This window comes from Cottoperca gobio, chromosome 7 (genome assembly GCF_900634415.1).
Source record: "Cottoperca gobio chromosome 7, fCotGob3.1, whole genome shotgun sequence".
Taxonomy (NCBI): Eukaryota; Metazoa; Chordata; class Actinopteri; order Perciformes; family Bovichtidae; genus Cottoperca; species Cottoperca gobio.
In genome coordinates, this window is record NC_041361.1 from 12005845 (window position 1) to 12027263 (window position 21419).

The 21419-nt window shown below is 39.3% G+C and overlaps 2 protein-coding genes across 4 annotated transcripts; both read right to left on the reverse strand.

Moving 5' to 3' along the window:
- Positions 1-1274: 1274 nt before the first annotated feature.
- On the reverse strand, positions 1275-8020 carry LOC115010683 (uncharacterized). Of its 3 annotated transcripts, XM_029435390.1 has the most exons (9): positions 7707-8020; positions 7463-7565; positions 6437-6475; positions 6044-6352; positions 5398-5706; positions 4365-4679; positions 3013-3162; positions 2834-2905; positions 1275-1934 (listed from the first exon to the last, which is right to left on the reverse strand). In XM_029435390.1, exons 2-8 carry the CDS (start codon positions 7491-7493, stop codon positions 2862-2864), a joined length of 1197 nt encoding a protein of 398 aa, XP_029291250.1. In that variant the 5' UTR covers positions 7494-7565; positions 7707-8020; the 3' UTR covers positions 1275-1934; positions 2834-2861. The 3 variants fall into 3 exon arrangements, with proteins under 3 accessions (XP_029291250.1, XP_029291249.1, XP_029291248.1); XM_029435389.1 differs by having other exon boundaries at positions 1275-1931; positions 7463-8020; XM_029435388.1 differs by having other exon boundaries at positions 7463-8020.
- A 3222-nt stretch (positions 8021-11242) lies between these two features.
- Positions 11243-19121, reverse strand: slc25a33 (solute carrier family 25 member 33). The gene is made up of 7 exons (XM_029436364.1): positions 18902-19121; positions 16825-16998; positions 15591-15668; positions 14185-14285; positions 13788-13854; positions 12767-13047; positions 11243-12672 (listed from the first exon to the last, which is right to left on the reverse strand). The coding sequence occupies exons 1-7, from the start codon at positions 18940-18942 to the stop codon at positions 12473-12475; spliced, it is 942 nt and encodes a 313-aa protein (XP_029292224.1). The 5' UTR covers positions 18943-19121; the 3' UTR covers positions 11243-12472.
- Positions 19122-21419: the final 2298 nt, after the last annotated feature.

The window sequence follows — 21419 nt, forward strand, 5'->3', positions numbered from 1 at the left end:
CTACTAGATGAGGATGCCACTATAAAGAGGACATATCAGTATACATATAAAAAAGCACAAAATCCTCCTTCCTCTTAGCTGGACAGTTGAAGTTCATCATCTACAGCTCCTCCACTGCTCAGTGCACCCACTGGTGTTTTTTCTTGCAGTGCTGAATAGGTCAAGAAATTAGATTTGAAAAACTCACTACAAATATTATGCCACAGCTGCACATTAAATATCCACAGATCTTTAAGGTCATTGGATTAGCATAATAAGATGTCTCATTTTTAGAAGGAAGCCCATACCCTCATCCATCATCTACAGTAGGCCTCAGCCATTCAGAGTGAATCTCTCTCACCCTTTTATCGTACAATGCTTGACCGGAAATATCCTAGAATCTTTCATAAAAATGGGACAACACAAATGTCACATTAGACTTCATAGACTATTGTTTAAAGTTGAGATTCCATCAAGAGAATTTGTCATTTCAACAGATTTGAAGACACTTTGTTATTTTTCTTAGCAATATTTCAAAAACAAACTCGTGTCACGGTGTATTCCTCAATAGTTCAGTGTTAAAAGTATTATTGCACCAAATCTATTTACCGTCCCAAAATGTTCCTTTTTCCAGTGTTGCAGTACTTGGTGATAAGGATGTCTAATGGTCTATGATTCTGTGTATATTGTTAATAGATTGACCTCCTTGTAGTTTATATAAATCGTCGGGGTACAACAATGCTTCCTTATGTCAGTTATAAGAAATAGTTATAATAATAAAGTACAGTTGGGACCATTTTTAAACCAGCTGTATTGCAAGTGCCTCAGTGGTTTTGTAGGAATATTCGGGGAATAATTGATGTTTTTTCAGTGATTAATCAGTTGGGGAAATGTTTTATCTTGGGTAAAAAGAATGAGATATTGAACTGTTTATAGGAGCTGTAATGCTATGTTTATGCTTCGTTTCAGCAGAGATATCACACATTTGTACTACATAATCCAACCTTTACATCTTGTAGAGTTTGATGTGATGTGTTTTGTATTGCAGTTACATAATTCAAACTATTAAAGATCTTGTACATGTAAACATTTAAAAGTGCCATGTAATTTATCCATGAGCAACAATGCATTTTAAACGTCTAAATAACTGGGGGTGTAAAAGTAAATGAATTTTATTACGCATTATGTTAAATGCTTTTTCCTCTTATGTACTTTGAGCTGATGATATAAATCAACCTTCTGTACAAGCAGAAATATTTAGATTGTCAAACAAAAAAACTCATTGAACCCAAAAGCTCCGACAACAGCAGCATTTTAATCAACTACAGCGTCTATCAACTTTAAGTGCGGTAATGTACATATTGCAAATGACGTAAGATGCATAGTAGGGTTAGACTTAAAATAGAAAAACATCTTCTAATCCTTTAAGGATCATTGATCTGTAGAAGCGAGTACATAATAAGCTAGTGGAGCCTGTCGTTAGTGTTACCTGGTAAATACAAAACAAAGTTTTTAAACTGCATTTAGACAGACCTGAGGGACTCACATCACAGTTTCCCCAGTTTAGCTTTTAGTTGCAGTTTTCCACTCCATACCTCTGGCGTCATGGCAGTAGCCAAATCTGAGTGAATCTGAAATCTAGCTGGAACTACTACAGACTTAGAACTGGAAATAATTGTTTACAGTCAGTCTTCTATGTCCATTAGCTCACATCTAACCATAATACAAGGCTTAAAAGCCAATAATATCCATTATCTCCCAGCAGTAACACTAGCCTGCAGTTTGGTGTGTTGTAGGTCTGTGTTAGAGTCCAGTAAAAACTGTCTCGTCCAAACTGAACTGGGTCCAGGTGGGTGACCGACCAAGCTGCTTGGTTCTGCGTTACGTCTCCTCCCGACTGAATCCACAATGGACAAAGTGGGAGCCTTCTGACTGTCCATTCACTTGTGAATCTGCTTGAAAGAAGAAACACAAAATACTTCACCTTCATTTACTAGTGTGGTACAATCAGAATAAAATATTAAAGTGCCAAAAAAAAGGTATTCCCCCTGTATTAGGGCCATTGTAGGTAAAAGAAAAACAAATACTGAGCCCAGGAAGGGGGTAATATTGGGAGGAGAAAAACTTAAATATTCTTGAAGATTTAAGTCACAAATTTACGCGAGAAACACTCGGAGGGAAGATCGCTTCGGACAGATTCAAGGATGTCGCCATTTTCCATACTGTGCATTTGGCATTCCCTTTTTTCTCGGTGGCAGGATGAGGTTGATCCAACCTTGCAAAGTGAAATTGTGTGATTCCTTGACAAAAACTCACTATTTTCTCGTACATTTGTAACTTTAATCTCAGAACTTTTTATTTTTCTCAGAATATTACCCCTTCCTCCGGGATAGTTTTTTACCTACATCTCCTTTGAAGTTTTCATGTTGTATTCTTTCATAACATCAAAGTGGATTTAATGTGGCTTTATTAAAAAAAAACCATTTCATGTCAAATGAAAACAGACTACAAAGTGATATAAATTCATTACTAAAATTAAATTAATGTTTCAAGTATTCATCCCCTTTAATAGGACACACCTGAATCATCATCACTGATGCCAATTAATTTTAGAAAACACACAATTAGTTAAATGGAAACCACCTGTGTGTGGTAAAGGGGATTAAGTTGATAAATACACCTGTACCAATTGCCACAATACCAAGCTTACACGATGAACTCAGGGGATGGATACAAGAAAATATTCAAAATAGACTTTGATTAACTGCTATAAAACAACAAAACATGAAAAGTTCCACAAGAGTAAAGACTATTTTATAGGCACCGTATGTGCAAGAATCATGACCTTCAATACCTTTAGTGATCTGTTGCCTGCATACCAGTCATAGCTTGTTAATTGATAAGGCAACATAAGTGTTGTCCACACCTGTAGACAGAAGCACATCAATTACTATGGGTACACATTCAGGATGTTTTCTAAAAATATCATCTCTGTCTAAAAGCTCAAAGGCTTCTGATGGAAAATTAACTTACAGGTTCTGGTCTCTCGCTCCAGTTCAGTGGGCTTCTTCTCCTTGTTGCACAGCACCTTGGCCACAATGATTATAACGATGACAGCTACCACAAATGTTAGGCCGGACACAAGCCAGCTGATCACCATTGGACTCAGTACTGGATCTGGGTCTGAGGGTGAGAAGAATTATCTGTAAATTAGATACAGGACAGGTTTTCATAGATGGGATTTCACTGCTGCAACTAACTGTTGCAAAAGAGAAACACAAAACAAGCTGTACAAGTCAAGAATATCTACATAGAATCTTAGTGATTAATATTAATATTTTGGTATCCTGTTTTTTTCAGTACCTCAGGTCTATAACACACATTAATGGTGCACGGTATACCGATAACAGAAAGGTATCGCAATACCATGCCATTAAAAACGGCACTATAAACTATAGCCAGTTTTATTAGTGCCTGTACTTAAAAAATGACAGCTTATGAATAGAGTTCTTTATTAAAACACTTAGTCAATGCGGAGCAGTGTGAGCACAGCTTCCACTTGCTGCAGGCATAGTAGGTGCCTGCAGCTCTCTCATACGATCGCTACAGCTTTCATGTGACAAAATGCTGCAAAAACAAACGCTCTGGCTGACCGTCCATGGCTTGTTGACAAAGTAGACACAGAAAGCGAAATATAACACTAAAGTACTGTAGCCGAGGGTCATGAGTTGCGCCTATACTCACAAATGTAATAACATGGAGGCTCCATAGTCTGAATCAAGAAGACAAACTCTTTATTGCTTCAACATTGTCAACGGCAGCTGCTGCCGTTATAGCTTCCAGCTTTCCATTCTTATTTTTCGCGAGAAAAGCCCTAGACATATACACGGCATCCTTTATTTCCAGTGGGAACTCAAATTAATTCAGAGCATTTTGCCAAGAGGCAACTCAACAAAAATAGCTTAGAATACTGCTCGCACTTATCTCTGCAAAGATTTAACCTTTTATAAGCAGCAGAGTGACGTGAAGGTGGAGAGAGGCCTTTTTTAGGCCTGGTTGGATATTAAAATGAATAAACATACTATGGTATAATAAAACATTCCTGTTGTATGGCATTTTGTTTTACAGCCTTAAATTATTCAAAATATTTACTTTTGTTAATTCAATTAATAAAAAAAAACTAATAATTTCAAGTTCTAATTTCTTTTCCCGATGTTTTAGGTTTCTGTCATGGCATCGTTTTAGTATCGGTAATGAGATAGTTAGGCAGGTATCGTTTCCAAGTCATAATTTTGGTATTGTGACAACACTACATCACATAAGTATGTTATTATTCAACAATGTCATTGATCTATTGTCTTTCTCTATAATATTATAGGTGTCACCTCGGATGGCTATAGGCAGGGGCTGGCTTTCTCTGGAGACGAAGGTGCGTCCACCTAACTGGACCCGATACAGGCAGTAGTAGTAGCCCTCGTTAGAGCTCTGGGCGCTGGGAAAGGTGAAAGTGACGGACGGGGTGAGGGCAGGCAGGGACTGGCGCACTGTGCCGTTGGAGCGGATCAAACGCAGCTGGAAGGAACCTCCAGGGTACTGCTGCGGGGTGGAGCAGGTGATGTTAAAATTGTGGCCTTTAATGACGGAACCAGCCGGGGCCTCAGTGGAAGTGTTGTACCAGTGTTGGGGAGTCAGGAGTTCCACTGGGAACAGTCATAAAGGAATGAAATAGATTATTCAGGGTAATATCATCTGGGGTTTGATCACAGCAAAAAAAAAATGCATGCTAAATTAATTTGCCAATACCAATTATTCAAAACTGAAATAAATAAATCTAAATGAATGAATGACAATTACTGCAACACAGCCACAATGAAACAAAGAATAGCAAAACAGTCAAAATAAATAGCAGTGAAAATAAAAATGTGTAACAAAATCTGACACCTTTTATGTGGAAGTCCAATCAGTGTTGATTGTGAATGTAGTCGATTGAAGTAATACATTTCTCAGTGCGTACTATATTGGACAAGAAAGCAGAGTTTGCAGCTGCAATATTTGTTGTTCTTCCCACATCCAGCCCCGTGATTTTACGGGACAGTGACGTAGTTAGTGGTAAGTAAGAACTACAAACTACTTCAGTTTGGACTTCTCTGGGTGTGCTCAAGATGCCACTCAACATATTTTATGGTCAGTATAGCAGGCACTGTGAAATGTATTGCTTCAATTGACTAAACTTAAGATCAACACTGAAAAAAAGGGAATTTTCCCTTTAAGAGGAATTAGAATCTAAATTGACGCACACCCATCAGGTTTAGTTGGGTGAAGAATCAAACATCTAATAGATTTCACAACAATGTGCTATGGGAATAGACACTGGTGCAATGGCGTTAATATGGATTAGAAAATGCGGTTCCGACTCACCCACAGTGATGTTGATGGAGTTGCTGGGTGGAGAGCTGAGCAGCTGAGAAGGAAAGCCGCCCTTGATCCTGTACCGACAACTGTAGCTGCCCTGATGGAAAGTTTCTATGTCGGACAGTGTCAGCTCCACTATGGTCTGGGTCTGGTCCGCTCTCTGTGTAACCAGCGGCGTGGACACTCCATGCTTGTACAGGTGGAAGTCACTGAGGTGGTGACCCAGCAGAACACTGCAGCCAAAGCGAACAGCCTCGCCAGGAGAGAACACAGTGTGAGGTGACAGCAGGTTGAGGGTGGGCATTAAAAGCGTACCTGTGAGTAAAGACAGGTTAATCACAAAATGTGAAGGACGTCTTGAAAGGATAAAAATGTGACTATGGTGAGGTAGGTCGATTTGAGAAAACAGACAGGGACTCTGCTGAGTTTGGCAAATTATTCCACCACCAAGAGTTTGGATTAAAGTTTCCTGCTTTGCAATGATGGTGGTTTCCTGAAAATGGTATGCGGTGAGTATTTAAATTTGTATGCATACATGTCTAAATGGTCACTAACCAGAATAGCCTCTATGAATCAACCCAGCAAAAATGGCATAGTAAACCATCTGGCACTGCTCCTTGGTAGATAAAATGGCTTAACAGTGGCGTCTCACCTGAGCATCTCACCCCTGCATCATTCTCGTGGCTACAGTAGGCGTTACTGTGGAGGACAACAGCACAGCGTGACAAACTGGCCTCATGTCCGGAGCACTGGACATGACGCAGCCAGATCTCTCCACTGCCTGGACCAAATACTGCACCATGAAGGGCAGATTCAGCTAATCCACAGCCCAGCTCCAGGCACACCACAACAGCCTCCCGGAGATCCCAGCCATGGTCGCAAACAGTCCCCCACTGGTTATGGCGGAGTACCTCAACTCTGCCAGAACACTTGTTCTCCCCATCCGCTAGTCTGATCCCACCTGTGGAAGAGAGAAAATGTACTTAGAGACAGAAAGTGAAGGCACAGCTATAGATGCAACCGGTTTATATCATCAGATGCTTACCAAAACCAGTAACTCCATCCCACAGAACACCTAACAGGCCTGTGAAGAAATTCAAACACTGAGTTATTATCAGGAAACTACAATTCAACAGCACCACAACCTACAGCCTCCAAAATAACCATATATATTTGAATCAGCCCCTCTCTAATACTAACACTGAACTTTATAACCGTCGTGGGGGTAACAGTTATTACAGGGCTGTTGTATTAGACTGCTGTAATTTAGCTAGGTGGACCAAATAAACTAGCAACTGAGTGTATATTACATTATAATATTTAGTGGTGGAATGTAAGTACATTGAGCTAAGTAATGTAGTACATTTTTGAGGTACTGAAGTACATTTTATGCTACTTTACGCTTCCACTCCATTATATTTTAGGAGCTAGTATTGTACTTTTTACTCCACTACATTGATGTGCTAACTTTCGAGACTCTTTACTTTGAATATTTAGATTATCAATACACAATATAAATCAACTAATAAATGATAATATATTGTTATAGGTTAAACTACGCAGCTGTAAATAAAGTGATTAAAATGACACAACATTAAAGTGATAAACACATTAATGCATCAAGAATTATAATCCAGTAATATAATATACATTATTCTGAAATTGGCCATTCTGCATAATGAGTTATTGTGGTATGTGGTATGGATCCGAGTACTTCTTCCACCACTGGTAATATGTACAGGTAACCAACAGGTCCATAATTAGCTATGCTACGAGAAACGGTCTCCTAAAATTCATTAACGTTAGAAGACCATTTTATTAAAGATGCTAGCGTGAAGTCATAATATCTAGATGAGGTTTCGGAAGTCATACACACGATTTTTCTTTGCAATGTAGTAACCAATGCAATGGTGCTAATTTGGGTTAATTGCCGGTTAAGTAATCTCGTTACATAATCAACCATAAACTACGCAAGTGAGATAGTCCTGATTCAGAGTTAGCTAAAACCCAAGCTTAGCTGACCTATTTATTATTAGCTTATTAGCGGCATGGCTACATCCATTGGGCTCACCTGTTAAAAGGATACGGAGGAATCTCAGCATCGTTCCTCACCCTTCCATCCGGGTGGGAAGGATGCCCGTTGTCGTGGTGATGATGCTGACAGCCGTTGGTAGCTAGTGACCGCACAAGACATTAGCTAGCTTGAGGCTAACTAAACTAAGAGCTAACGGTTAAGCAACTTTAACAAACTGACACTTACGGCGTTAAAACATTATCGAGAACTAAACGATGCTAATTATTTTACAAACAAGTACTTATTGTCTGGAGATAAAGCGGAGTCCGTCTGGCTGTACCATAACACGATGTCCATGAGATAACGTTAGGAGAACTACATACCGTCAGGCCGCAATACTCACTACTCAGTCAACGGTCAAGGGTTTAGCTGGTGTGCAAGATTAACTGGTGATATTGCCGTGCGTGAGACAGATGAGTCGTAGGCGTGGCCTTTGAGGACCCACTGTCCATAGGAAATAAACATTTTGCTCGCTTCGCCTCTCGTTCACATTCAGTTGTTGGTATCTTTAGAAACTTTACGGTCGGAAATGTTCCTGCACGCTCATTACGCAAGTGTGGTTGCGATGCCGACCTCAGGACGCTTACCGCGAGGACGAGAGAATGACACAGTTGGTGACTGTGTCGATGCCTGTTCAAAATTGCCTGCTACAAACAAAAATAGATCCTTTACAAAATGTTCTTGTTGCCGGTCTTATATTTGTGTAATTTGATGTCGATTTGAGACCTGTCTATACTTTCATACGTTGTTTACACACAGCTCGAAGGCAGCGTGAAGATGTCAGTGACGTCAACTGTGGCCATTTGTGATCCGCTCCAATAAACTTGTGATATGTCTGTAGGCTATCTGCCAGCGATCATGTGTTATCTAAAAGGCTACACGCCTCACTTATCACAACTATATTTCATACTGTGCAGCACACATTCATCCAGATTAGACATGGCTGTTAGTGTTTCAACTATTGGGATATAAATGGAATCTTTTGAAACATTATAATTCAAGTTTAAATAGGCAATGCAAGCTGTGTGTTTTGCTACACCGTAGCTAGACTTACTCATTACTGTTGCAGAATGATAGACAACAACACAGAGTAATGATACAGAATCATCTTTATTGGCCAAGTAGGCTATGTGTACACATACAAGGAATTTTACTTGTTTCTCTGGTCAGGGGATACATTGAATTTGCTAAACACAGAGCTTTTATTGCATATTTAAACTTGAATGTGGGCACTGTTAATGTAGTCAATGCTAAACACCTATGCTTTTAAGTATTTCGGTGGGTCTTAATGATTCAAGATAGAAAAGGCAGCCAGTATTGCTTGAAGTTATATAAAGCCATAATATAACAATTACATTGTATGGCTACAACTATACCTCAATTCGCTCACATTTCGGATGCCTTCAGGGTATATGATTGTGTGTTAACTAATATGAATGTCACAATAATAGTACTACAGGTTATTGTGCTTCTCTGGCTTGATATTTCCTTGGTTACTTGACTTTTAAATGCATCAGTACTGAACATGATAGGGACACAAGTTTGATTCAAGCCTGGGTAGTTTTATTATTTTGCTGTCGCCAGACAAGGAATTATATTTTCGTATGGAAGATGAAGCGATCGAAATGTTTATTTCCTAGATAGTTGACAATGGGTCCTCAAAGGCCACGCCTTCAACGCATCTGTCTCACGCACGGGAATATCGCCAGTTATTCAGCCACCAGTTGATCTCGCACACCGGTGCTGTTGAGCCGTTCTCCCTGCGGCAGACAGAGGTCACCACAGCCGCAGCGCTGCATTTAAACCTCAGTATTTAAACCCTTCAGGGTGGTAGCCACACATGCATACAAAGCATTGGTGGGAAATAACTAAGAACCTCCGTCCTTTACAAGCTCCACTGGCTCCCCATCCCCGAGATAATCCAGTACAAAATCCTCCTCATGACCTACAAAACTCTCCATCACCTGCCCCATCCTTCCTGACTGACTTCCTCCAGAGACACACTCCCACCCGCACCCTCCGCTTCCGCTCTGCTGCTGCTAACCTCCTGTCCCCCCCACCCGGACCAACCTCAGATCCTGGGGGACAGGGCCTTCTCCATCATCGCTGCTCCCACCCTCTGGAACTCTCTACCACAAACCATCAGAGACTCCTCCTCACTCACCACATTCAAAACATCACTTGAGACTCACACTGCCTTCAACCACTGACCGTCTCTTCTCCTTCTCCTTCCTTTGTTTGTTTATTAATTTTATACAACACTGAGGAAGACTTTTAGCCCAAACTCAATGGTCAGCCATGTAATAATAAACGCTTTGTTATCTGGACCACAAAAAACAAAGTACTTACTCTTTGCCATTAATTTCCCTTTACAAAGGGTTTATAAGTGGCTTCATTTATGGTCAATAAATAATTTATTAATGCTTTGAAGATCAATTCCAATAGGTTCACAAGTCTATCTCAATACATTACCACATGAAATATGTACATAATTGTAAAAGCCTAATTGTTCCTCCTGTGTATACTGGCTGCAAAGACATCCCCTCTTACAATTTCAATGTAAGTCATGGGGGACCAAATCCACAGAAATAGAGTTTCAGCCAAATCAAGAGGAAGTGTTCTGCAAAATATTTAATTCTGCAATGTATTATTCAGTTTATACTTAATTTAGGTATATGTGTTCAGATTGGCATTCACTTTGGCAATACATATATATTTTCTTGATTTGAAAGCCTTAAAGGTACCAAAATCCCACTTTGTTATCACTCTGTCATAAAGGAAACGCCGTCTGTGGAAGCACGAAGACAGAATTTAACTAAAAACACAGATAGATCGTTGTAATAATATTTAGTAACCTTTACTTACGAGAAAGACACGTCAGAAGAGATTTCTCAAAATCTGGCAGCTGACAGTTGTTACCTTCTTGTATACATTAGGAGTGTGAGAAATGTAACACCAACACATTTCTCCTGCTGCAATCCTCCCCCTTAGAACTATTTGGTCATGAGCCTTTTCTTCCTAGAGGACAATGTGAATGAATCATCCATAAACCACATCAGGAAGTATTACAGTATTTTCTGATTCATGTCTCAGTTGTGAAATGATCTCCCACAATTGGTGACACAATAAATGCCTCAGGAGATTTATTTCTTCCTGGCGGAGATGACAATGCAGTCCTGTGGCCAGAGTGTGTTCCTTTATGTATTGAAACCAAATGTGTTTGCATTTTAAGCACCTCATTTGTGTCCATGACGGACCACGAGTCATCCAGAACAGAGACACTTCCTCTGTGGCAGACCCTGGCCTGGACAGCTTGTAAAGGCAGTCTGTAAAAATGAAGACCTGATTCAGTCTGAAAGAGAACTGTGACTTGGGAAATTTATTTTCCATTCAAGCCACAGAGCAACAAGTTACGCAACAGTGTCAGTCACAAAAATGATCAAATCCAAGTCTAGACCTATCCAATCAAGAATTTGTGGTAAGTCTTGAACATTGTTGACTTGTGATTCCTGTGCAACTTGACAGACATTGGACAGTTTTAGAAAGAAAGATAAAAAAGGCCTGTCTTTTTTATCTTTCTTTCTAAAACTGTCCAATGTCTGTCAACACACACCGATTCAAAACGGCAATTGCTGCGAAAGGCGGTTTAACAATTTCAATACCAACTTTAAGAAGCTGATTACTTATACGTCCAATTTATATTTGTACTTTGTATCAAGGTCATATAAACTGAGCTCTACTGTGATTCAATGTTTTAAACAAAGCATGAAAAAGTCCAAGGGGGTGAAAACTTTTATAGGCATGATGATATGTGGAAGACTTGTTTTAAGATCTGCAAATGTATGTGAAGCAGGCATTACTGAAAGAAACCGTAACGTTCTCAGCAACTTGCAGAACGTGGATGAAAACAATTAGAAAACACATCTCGATGTTCAGTCATGGCATTAACAAACTACCTTAGGTTTCAAGTAGAGAGCAAAGCAGAGCATGTAATGTACATTTTAGGCTGGAGACATTTTGAATAGTCCAAAAAGTGGGATGAATTTAAATTCCTTAAAGAGAGTTCCGACAGAAGACACTTTTTATTTTAACTCTTAAATGTTTTTTCAGCCAAATCTTCACCAGGTGGAAATTTGTAATTAAATTAATTCAACAGAATATTTGGACTTCAGAACCAAACCAGCCAACTAGTCTCTCACATATCCTGATGTTGCCATCTCAACAGTGCAACAACACGGCTCTGTCCTTGTGCTTTCATCACTTTATAAAAAAGGTAGATTGTTGTAATGACAGAATATATTCTTCAGTATTCAGGTCAAACACCAACTGATGAGGTTTATTGATGCATTTTATTGATCCATTGGTCAAATAAGCATCTGTGTTCTCATTATATTGTAAAAAGGTGACTATCTTTCCCCCCACCCCACAAAGAAAACATACAGATGAGCCTGTATATAATTATATATATGTATATATATATATATATTAATTAAAAATATGATACATTTCTCTGTAATTCAAAACTTCAAAACCAGCACATTGTATTTGTGAAACTGAAATCTCAAAACGATCTGTGTGGTCATTACATTGCAAGGAACAGCACTATTACTAGCACATCATCTGAAGAGTCAACCTGCGCAGTCATGTGTTGGTACATTTACCACTGATAAAAGGAAACAAACAGTCGTAAAATAACAAAACATAAAATAATTTAGTTAACTTAACACTAGTCCTCTAAGAAGATGACCTTTTTCACAGGTTTGGAGTTTTAATAAGTACCACAAACTTCCTCAGTTATTGAGTTGAACTCCTAACAAGCTTTCAATAATGCGTTTAGCTCTTTGGATATCAGTACAACCCGCTTCAGTTCCACCATAAAAGTCTCTGTAGCACCATATAAAAAAAAATGTATGTGCTGCATTTTCAAAAGTCTCTTGCCCAGCCTGTCTTGGGTTTTGTGTGACATCCATTGTTTGTCAGGAATATCCCAACTTTCAAGCATTTTCTTCACTTGGACTCTCCCAACAGATGGAGAATGAGTTCATATGTGGAGAGGACGATGGCTGTGTTAGGGATCTGTTTAATTAGCTGTGGAATGAGTCCTCTATAAAAAGCTGCATAGCCTTCCTCCACTGCTATTAACCTCCCTGTCTGGAAGAAATACTTGTACTTGCTGCCTTCTTCACGCAGCCTTGTCCGAATGACCTCTGTGGAGACAAAAAAAGAGAGAAAAGTTCATTGAAATAAATAGTTCTCCCTGGCATTAGGTTGTTGTGTTGCAAGAGACAAACAAGTGTTTACCGTGTGGATAAGCTATGCAGGACGCACAACCCTTTGAAAAAGCAGCTGCCATCATCAGACTCAGGAAGACAGAGGCTCCTTTCTCCTTTTCATTATTCGGGGAGGTGAATTGGCTCTTGGTGAGGTGTTTCTTCAGTGTCTCATAGATGAGGAAGCAGATCATGGTCTCCGAGATGCCAGCATAAGATGCAGTCAGGCCTCGGTAGAAGCCCCGAATACCTTCTGTTTTGTAAACATAGCGGGCACACTGAAGTGCATTCATCTTCTTCTCTCCTCTGGCTCTAAAAAGTCAAACAGATCAGGATTGTTAGTGCCACAATGTGGTGGGGTGATGAAAGTAACCTCTAAAATACCTGTTGAAAATAGTCTGATCTTTTTTTTATAAATCATGCAGTCCACAAAATGCTAAAAATAATGAATGGCCAATCACCAGAGCCCGATAAGTCCCACAAACATATTAAAGTTATATAATTTTTCAAGATAAAGTAAGCCTTGTCTTGCATTTTTACTTGATAAATGATATCAAAATTAGAATCTGCTAATGATCTGTTTATTGTCCAAGCGATAAATCCACCTTATGTGGTTTTTAAGACCTTATTGGTTTGATTGGCCAATAAGTAAAGTTATGGTTAAACCATAACTCAATTTTGTTATTTGATCCTTCCCCCTACCCCCCCTCGATCAAAACGCAAACTATTTTGTGCTGCAGGACAGGTGCTCTTTACAGTGAGAACAGACGTGTGTCCTCACATGATACTACTACCCTGGACTCAGTAATGTAAATATAGACTCTTCTTCTTTGCGCAGTACAGTGCGTCACCACTGTGTATTTATGGAGCCGGGTCACACGCTCAGTCTCACAAACTGCATGACCCAAGGACACTGCCGTGCTCCATTGAAGGTTTCTAAGAAAGGTCACATTATATGGAGTTCCTAAAATAAGTTGGATTGTTTTACACAGATCTAACACAGCTAAAAGTATAAGTACCCACAGGAAAGGTGAAATTAAGAGGGTACACACTTTTTCTCCAGCTGCATCCTGGTCTTGACCATCCAGATGGGGTTCATCAGAGAGTTAGTAACGAAAGCTGAGGACGGGGGACAAAAGAAGCATATTCATATGCCGTGCAGTGTACCATAAGATTCATTTCATTACCTCAATGCAACTCAAAACAAAGTTATAAAGGAGAGTGCTGTTGCACTCCAATTCACTGAAGATAATTACAGCAGGATCACATCTGCAAAATACTGCAGTCAGATATACCTCCTCGTAATAAATACAACATTTTTGAAGCCCATAATGTTCATTTTTTGATCAATGTTCAATTATTTAGGATTGGACTTTGGATACTGGTTTGCATTACACTTTACAGCCGTTTTACATGCATGTAACAAAGTCTAACATGCAGCCTGCTCACCTGCAACACCAGCAGAGGACATGTGCACCACTCCACTATTAGGGACGAACAGCCCATTGAACTTCTCTTTAGATTTCGAGTATGTAGCAAAGTAAATGGCTCTGAAACACAGAGAACAAACTGTTAAGAACTCTAGTCCAAAGCAGCTGTAAAGATTAACACAGTGATTAAATAGGACAGCATTTTCAATATGTGACTGTGGTTTTATAACAGCTGGGCAATTATGTGATGATTGGATTTGTGTTGGCCTTTGACAGAGGGCATCCAGAGCAGTCCGTTTCCTGGTGCCTGCCCTCTCTGCTTGGCTTCTGGAACAAACTGCCACTGCCCCAGAATGGGCTGAATAAGCACTGGGCAGCACCACAGATGCCCACAAAGCTGCTCTGAATGTGAGCTGTCCAAGTTGGCCAGTGGAGTGGAGGGACAGTGGAATCACCGGGCAAAGGATCATATTGTAGCTACTCATTAACCAAGGGGAAAGTATATGTAACCCATGACTTTTTTTCAGTTTAACAGAGTCACAAAGTCTAAATCAACATTTTGTTGCTAGTGTATCAGGACTGACTGTTCATGTTACGGTTATATTGTTGTTGTTGTTTAGGAGAGTTTACGTCCAAGATTATCAGCAATGAAACAGGGCAAAGTACTGACTATTTATTGACCCGATAAATAAATCAAAAGGCGAAAATGAAAATTTAATAATTTCTCAAAATGCAAGGTGATGTCTTTAAATATTTTGCCAGTTCAAAACCCAAAGATATTCAGTTTAATATTATAAAAAAAGAAGAAGATAAAAGCAGGAACTCTCTATACTTGAGGCTGAAACAGCATTTCTGTCATTTTTGCATCAAAAATTAATTTATATTAATTGATTATCAAAATAGTTTGCAATTATTTTTCTGTTGACTTATTGATGTGTCGACTAATCGTTGCAGCTCCATTCGTGTTAATAAGTTTAATCAAATGCAAGTAGAGAGGCCTCATGTTGACAGACGCTGTGAACTGCAGATTAAACAGCTGACTCAAAGAACTCTGCAAGGCTGGGGGGTTGGAAGTTGTTGCCATGACAACAGCTTCCCGTTTATACGGGCAGTAATGCTTTCCGCCATTAAAAATTGAAAATATAAACACAGCCTCCTCCTTTTTGCGGCCGTGTTGAAGTACCCTGACAAATTAAAACAACAGATGTTTCAGAGAACTCTGCTTCACTCTGTGACCGTCTTCTCCTCGCTTTGTTTAATGTTTTGAATACAAGGACTTCATTGTGTGTCCTCACTAACCTGTACACCAGCAGGCAGGTATCATTAACACAGAGATTGCCACATAGTTTCAGGACTTTGTTAAACAAAATGGCAATGGGTAAGGATTCTGGGTGTATTGTAGTGTAGACAGTGATTTCACTGTACCTTGACGGGGCCACGCCAACAAGATTTGGCCCCAGACCACGGAATAGTGATCTCGGTCCCTCTTTTTCTAGAATTGATCTGAAACAAAAGTAAACAACCATCAAAAACAATAATATATTTAACAGAGTTGTATTCATATACATGTTAAACCCCCCGCTCTATTAGAGGAATGAGTATGATAGCTCCTGCAAGCATCACAAGTTTTGCGTCAGTCCTGTTCACTCAATCTGGTTTTGCATACGTTTATACATGAAACCCAGTCCGCTCTCCGCAGTGCTTGCCTCGTCACATCTGCCACATCCCCACAGTTTTTCTTTTTAACTCTTTGTCGGTAGTGAACTTGGACATCTCCAGATGACTGGGACCAAGCGGGGGGGAGGGGTACAACTTCCATTTGTTTGTGTCTGTAATGCTAATCTTGTCTCTCAAGTAGTGTTTACGCATTCCACCCCTCTCACTGATACGCTACACTTCTTCTCAAACAACAATGAGTTTAAAAACACAATAGTGCAGTGTCCAATGTTAAGGTTTCAATGACTGGAGAAGAGGTTTATGGTCCATTAGTTTTACATAAATACAATCCTGCAAATGCAAAGACTTTAGATTACAGAAAGTACTTTGGAAAGAATAGCATAAGCTCTAAATTGATAAGCAAATATTTCTCAGTCCTCTGAGAGCAATATAACTCTGACCCAGCCTCATAAAATGCTAATTTCATGGACACCACAAAAAAAATTAAAAACTTGATTTATATATATCCTATGCCTGGTGGAAAATAAGGTTTTGTTTTACCCCAAACAGCTGGTTAAAGATACTAAATACGAGCAGGACACTGTACTTAACCCTTACTTGGACAGGATCTGAGGCCTGAATTTAAAAACCACGAAAGTAGAAAGCATATGACAGGCTGTCCAAAGTATATCCATGGACTAATTCACAAGAGTGGCAACAGAAAACAGTTATTTTGAAAATGTTGTCACATCAACACCTTAGACATGCCTAAACACTGAGGTCTTCGCAGGGTAAAACTCAGCAGGACATCACTACAATATAACTCACCAGCTAACAATAATGACAGTCCCTTCAGGGTAGTCCTAATAACCAGAAATGTGTACCAGCTGTGAGGAGGAATTACCTTGTTCCTTTGTTCACAGGTAGAAAAATACAATTACCTCATAGGAAATCTTACATAGCATGCTGCAGCGCCATTTGTCTAACAACAACATAAACTTACCGTAGGACCTGCAGCAGCCCCGGTGTAACAGTCCCTGGTCGGATAACCCCAGTGCCGCTTAGGGTGCCCAGCTGGACCTGGAAGACGGGTCTGAGGGCGAGGCCAGAGGACTGCAACCGTGTCTTCAAGACCTCCAGGGGGCAGGTCACGATGGCTCCCACCGTACCACTACATCTGCAAATTCATTACACAAAAATAAGGATTATGGGCCTTGTGGTGTTTAAAATCTTACAAACAAAGTAAGCAATATCCCAATGGAATATAATAAAATACATGTATGTAACTTGTAGGTAGAGGGGTTCTATTATGTGCAAAGTCACTCATATCAGCTTTGTCTGAGGACAGTGTATTTCCCTCATAACAGACTGGCAAAGGGCAATAAACAAGTACGGTCAAATAACATTCTCTGGCTCTGCAGTGGAAATATTCAGAGTCAACTCAACACATCTGGTGCACAAGGTTTTGCGGCTCAGACTTTCTAATTGCACTTGGACAGAGTTATTTGTCTGACGGAAGATTGCACTTTTCCAAAGAAAATATATTAAAAATCAATAATTTTGTTATTTACAGTTCACATTGGCACATCGTTTGTCAACTATGTCTGTAACCTTGTCAGTGAAATATTTAGAAGTCTGGTATAGATTAGACTAAGCCCTCTGTACTGTTTGTGTCCGAGGGAGAGAGTCAAACATCTTAACCAAAGTAACACCTGACCTAATTATCAATACACTGATCATCAGTCACCTATCCACCCCTGTCTGAGAGTCTTATGAAGTAATTATAGAGAGAAGAATCTTCCCGCTGTATTACATGATTTCCAAATGTTGCATAATTTGTTGATAGACAATGTGTTGTGTGGAGTTGTTGTGGCCATGACCTCTGACAACAAAGATAAGACATCTAGGGAACTGGTACAAGAGAAATGACAAGCATGTCTGTAAAATGACATTGTGTGCATCACGTATAGCTGATGTTTGTAAATTGACTAAAGGCTGTCATACACGCTCAGCTGGTTTTTCCCAGTTCTTGTTAACTCGAGAGGTAAAAAAAAAATTCCCTCTGCATTTTCGAAATACTGCATCTTTTAAAACTGTATACAGTTAAACGTAAATCAAATAGGTCAACATCCTTCATCACATTTTTATACATTTTATTAAATTCGCATTTTAAAACCATAGTTTCACTAGCTAGCGGATCTACTGTAATAACTTAAGGTTCACCATAACATTTCAAGGGTAAAATGGCGTCATTTATAATGTGCCAAAGTTGTTTAAACGTGACCTTTACCTCATCTGAAAGCCACTAAGCTTTAAGTTATTACACAACAAGTCTACATGTCATAATTCGGAGTTAACAAATAGCCATTTTTGACCAGGTGGTGATGAAACGTTGGCATCGCTAGCTTGGAGCTATGGCCGTTGGTACAGTATGGCTCAACTGTTATGTAACGCCAAAGGACTTCGTATAAAGCCTGGCCGGTCTTGTGACTGTGTCACGTCCAGCCAGGTCACAGCCTTGAGTTAAACATGCCATAGTCCGTTTATACACAGTGCATTATCGAGAACAATACGTTGTTACTCGCACTACGAATACGACCTTACAGAGCCCTAAAAACATCAGCTAACGGTAGCTAACGGTAGCTAACAGGCGTTAGCAAACTTTCATACTGCTGTACCGCTGGCTCATCAGACGAAATTAAAGTTGCCGGGTGAAGCATTGTCCTCTTCACGGTAACAACGTTAACTAGACCATTTGAATTATAAAACAAACATTAGTCATCAGTCTCACCCATTCATTTTATATAATAATTAAGTCAACTCGTGAAGGACAGAGTTGAAAGAAACACATTCGGCAGATTGTTCTATGCTAACACGGGCTAGCTCATGTTAGCATGCTGGCCGGCGGGTTTTTAGTTCTTAAAATGCGTTAGATTAACGAGCCATTTTTACCTGGTTTCATACAGGGTTTTCAAAAGTACATGTATTGCAAAACGCGCAGGTCGTGATACCCCTCCGTGTTACATTAACCTTTGAGTTATTAATAACGTTACTCCGGTTACGAGCGGTATGGTACTTACCCCCCGGCGAAGAGATTAAGCAGCGTGTCTTTCTGTGACATCCTGTTCCTTTCAAACAGCCACCATACTCGTGTTATATATATTGTTAAATTTGCGTTTCTAACAAAGGGACAGTATATGATCCCAGTGTGCTGTCGTTCATCTATCTCTCTCTACCGGCTCGGAGGAGCTGTCAGCGCAGGGCTGAGGTGGCGGCGGCGGGGTGACCTGCTCACTGTCTACGTCAGTGGGCTGGACGGGGGTGTTGTCCGTGACGTAAGAACATGTGCTCGACACCGAGTGCGTGCTATTGGTCTTTTTCAAACTGTTGCACAAATATTATCTGCAATAAAGCTTAGAGGAAAACAACAGGAGAGCAACACTTTGTACTTCTGGTTGCGCCACCCCTGACCTCTACTGGTATCAGTGTAAAATAAAGTATTTTTCTGCATAATTTACAACAATATTCTTATCATTGAGTGAAAAAAGAGGTATCATTACATAAAGAGACTAAAATGTCTGCAAAATCATTTTCTAAACCAAACAATATTCTACTTTTTTCCACTCTTGACTTGTGAAGTAGACATTAATGATTTGTAGCCTGCCAATAAGAATGTGACATATCTTTTAAAATCTTATATATCAGTCATATTTATATACAGTTAAATCAGTCAATAACCCTTTAACACCAAACCATCCACTGCTGTTATCATAGATTCAATATGTACATATCATATGTCACTATCAATATAAATCATACTCGCTGTATATACAGTGTATAGACATCTATACATGAACATGCTGTATTTAATCACTTGCATTCAGAATTTATTTAACTTTTTCACCACCAAACACTATTCAATTGTTTTTACACTTGTAAAGCTTCTGTGTTCTTATCAGACCAATGATCTAATATTTGTTACCTCTTTATGTTAGTAGTTGCTGTAGCCCCTTCTACAGGCTTTCCATTACACCATTTGTCTCCCTCTAATTAGGCTGCTCCTACTCTGATAAGAAAGGGACATAGGGACATAATAAAAAATCGAAATAAACAACCTTTTAGCAGGACAACAAAGACCTTGATTTTAATTGGGGACAAAATATGACTCCATGCCTATCAAATGTGCCATGATGGACACGTGATGGTATGGTATGTGGTGTCAACCAATGAACGGAGTGTAATAAAAGATGATATGTAACTCCTTCTTTAACCCCAAGGATATCTATCTTTTAAATCTACAGCACAATGTTTGTCGTTCATTAATTCGGTGATTAACATGTAAACAAAGAGTGAGAGTGAATAATAAGGGCTATTTCGCAAATTGCATAACAAGGTGTGGGTGTCCTTAATATGAGGTCAACATGAACGCTCCTGTAAATGAACTGTCAACTGGCAATTGTTTCTGAATATTGTCAGCAGTGGTTAAAACATTTACACAAGTACTGTACTTAAGTACAATTCTGAGATATTTCTACTTTGAGTATTTGTGTTTTATGCTACTTCATATTTGTAATTTATATTTGACAGCTCTGGTTACTGGAGTTTATGAAATATTTGATCATATTTAAGACTAATCCAGTGAGTCCCAAACTTTTGGATTGTGAGACCTTATAAAAAAGTTGTGTCTGGTTTGAGATCATTGTCACAATTCAGATGTTGGCAGTTTAAGCAAAGAGACAGTCCGCTGGTTTTATGTACATTTCTGATTGAGGCCCAAAGAGGTAAAATGATCCAGTATTTCACAAAATAAGCAAAGATTCAGTTTAAAGTCTAAAGAATGAATACAAATGTGTGTACCAGGACTTTGTTTTTTCTTCTTTCCTGCTCTATTAATCATCACATGACCTACTAACTATACCTCCACCAGCTACAGCTGTAAAATGCTGCTTACACATTGATGCTTCAGTATTAACAATCTGATGTCATTTATAATAATTGAATCAGTCACAAGAGCAACTTTTGTGCAGAACAATACTTTTATTTTGATACTTTTAGAGCATTTTGCTGATAATGTCTCAAGTAGGATCTTGAATGCAGGACTTGTAATGGATTACTTATACGTTGTTGTATTGGTATTTCTTTCTCACTTAAAGGATCTGAATACTGGTTCTATCGCTGATTATCAGTCACGCTGGGATTTATGTAGCTAATGCTCAACAATGAGAGTGGATGATCTTGACTGGTCTTCATAGTTATGTAAAAATGGGAAATGCTGACACCAAGTGACCAAATATGAAACATACAGCTAGAGGAGAGCTCTACCTTTAGTTTTTATTTCTCTTATCTTTATATTGTTTAAGTACTGGCCATGTTAAATTGCAGCTGGAATTTATATCCCATTGGGGTGCTTTCAGTTTCCTTGAATCAGCGGATGAACATGAAGTACTGTGTGTGTGTGCAAATACATTCAGCTGAACCTAATCCTGTGCTTCATATTAAAAGCTAAGCCATTACAGGGATTAAAGTGTCTCAGCTTCTGTATCAGTGAAACTGTCACATAGCTGGAGACTCAAATCCCCCTGCGCCCCTCCCACCACT

Bases quoted from the DNA above. Each gene is read 5' to 3' on its own strand.
- LOC115010683 (XM_029435390.1), bottom strand. From the start codon at position 7,493: ATGCTGAGATTCCTCCGTATCCTTTTAACAG. The intron at 5,707-6,043 runs GTGAGACGCCAC...CTTTACTCACAG, and splicing joins TGCAGGGGTGAGATGCTCAG to GTACGCTTTTAATGCCCACC. The intron at 3,163-4,364 runs GTGACACCTATA...TCTCACCCTCAG, and splicing joins CCTGCCTATAGCCATCCGAG to ACCCAGATCCAGTACTGAGT.
- slc25a33 (XM_029436364.1), bottom strand. From the start codon at position 18,942: ATGTCACAGAAAGACACGCTGCTTAATCTCTTCGCCGGGGG. The intron at 16,999-18,901 runs GTAAGTACCATA...ATGAATTTGCAG, and splicing joins CTTAATCTCTTCGCCGGGGG to ATGTAGTGGTACGGTGGGAG. The intron at 12,673-12,766 runs GTAAACACTTGT...TTGTCTCCACAG, and splicing joins CTGCATAGCTTATCCACACG to AGGTCATTCGGACAAGGCTG.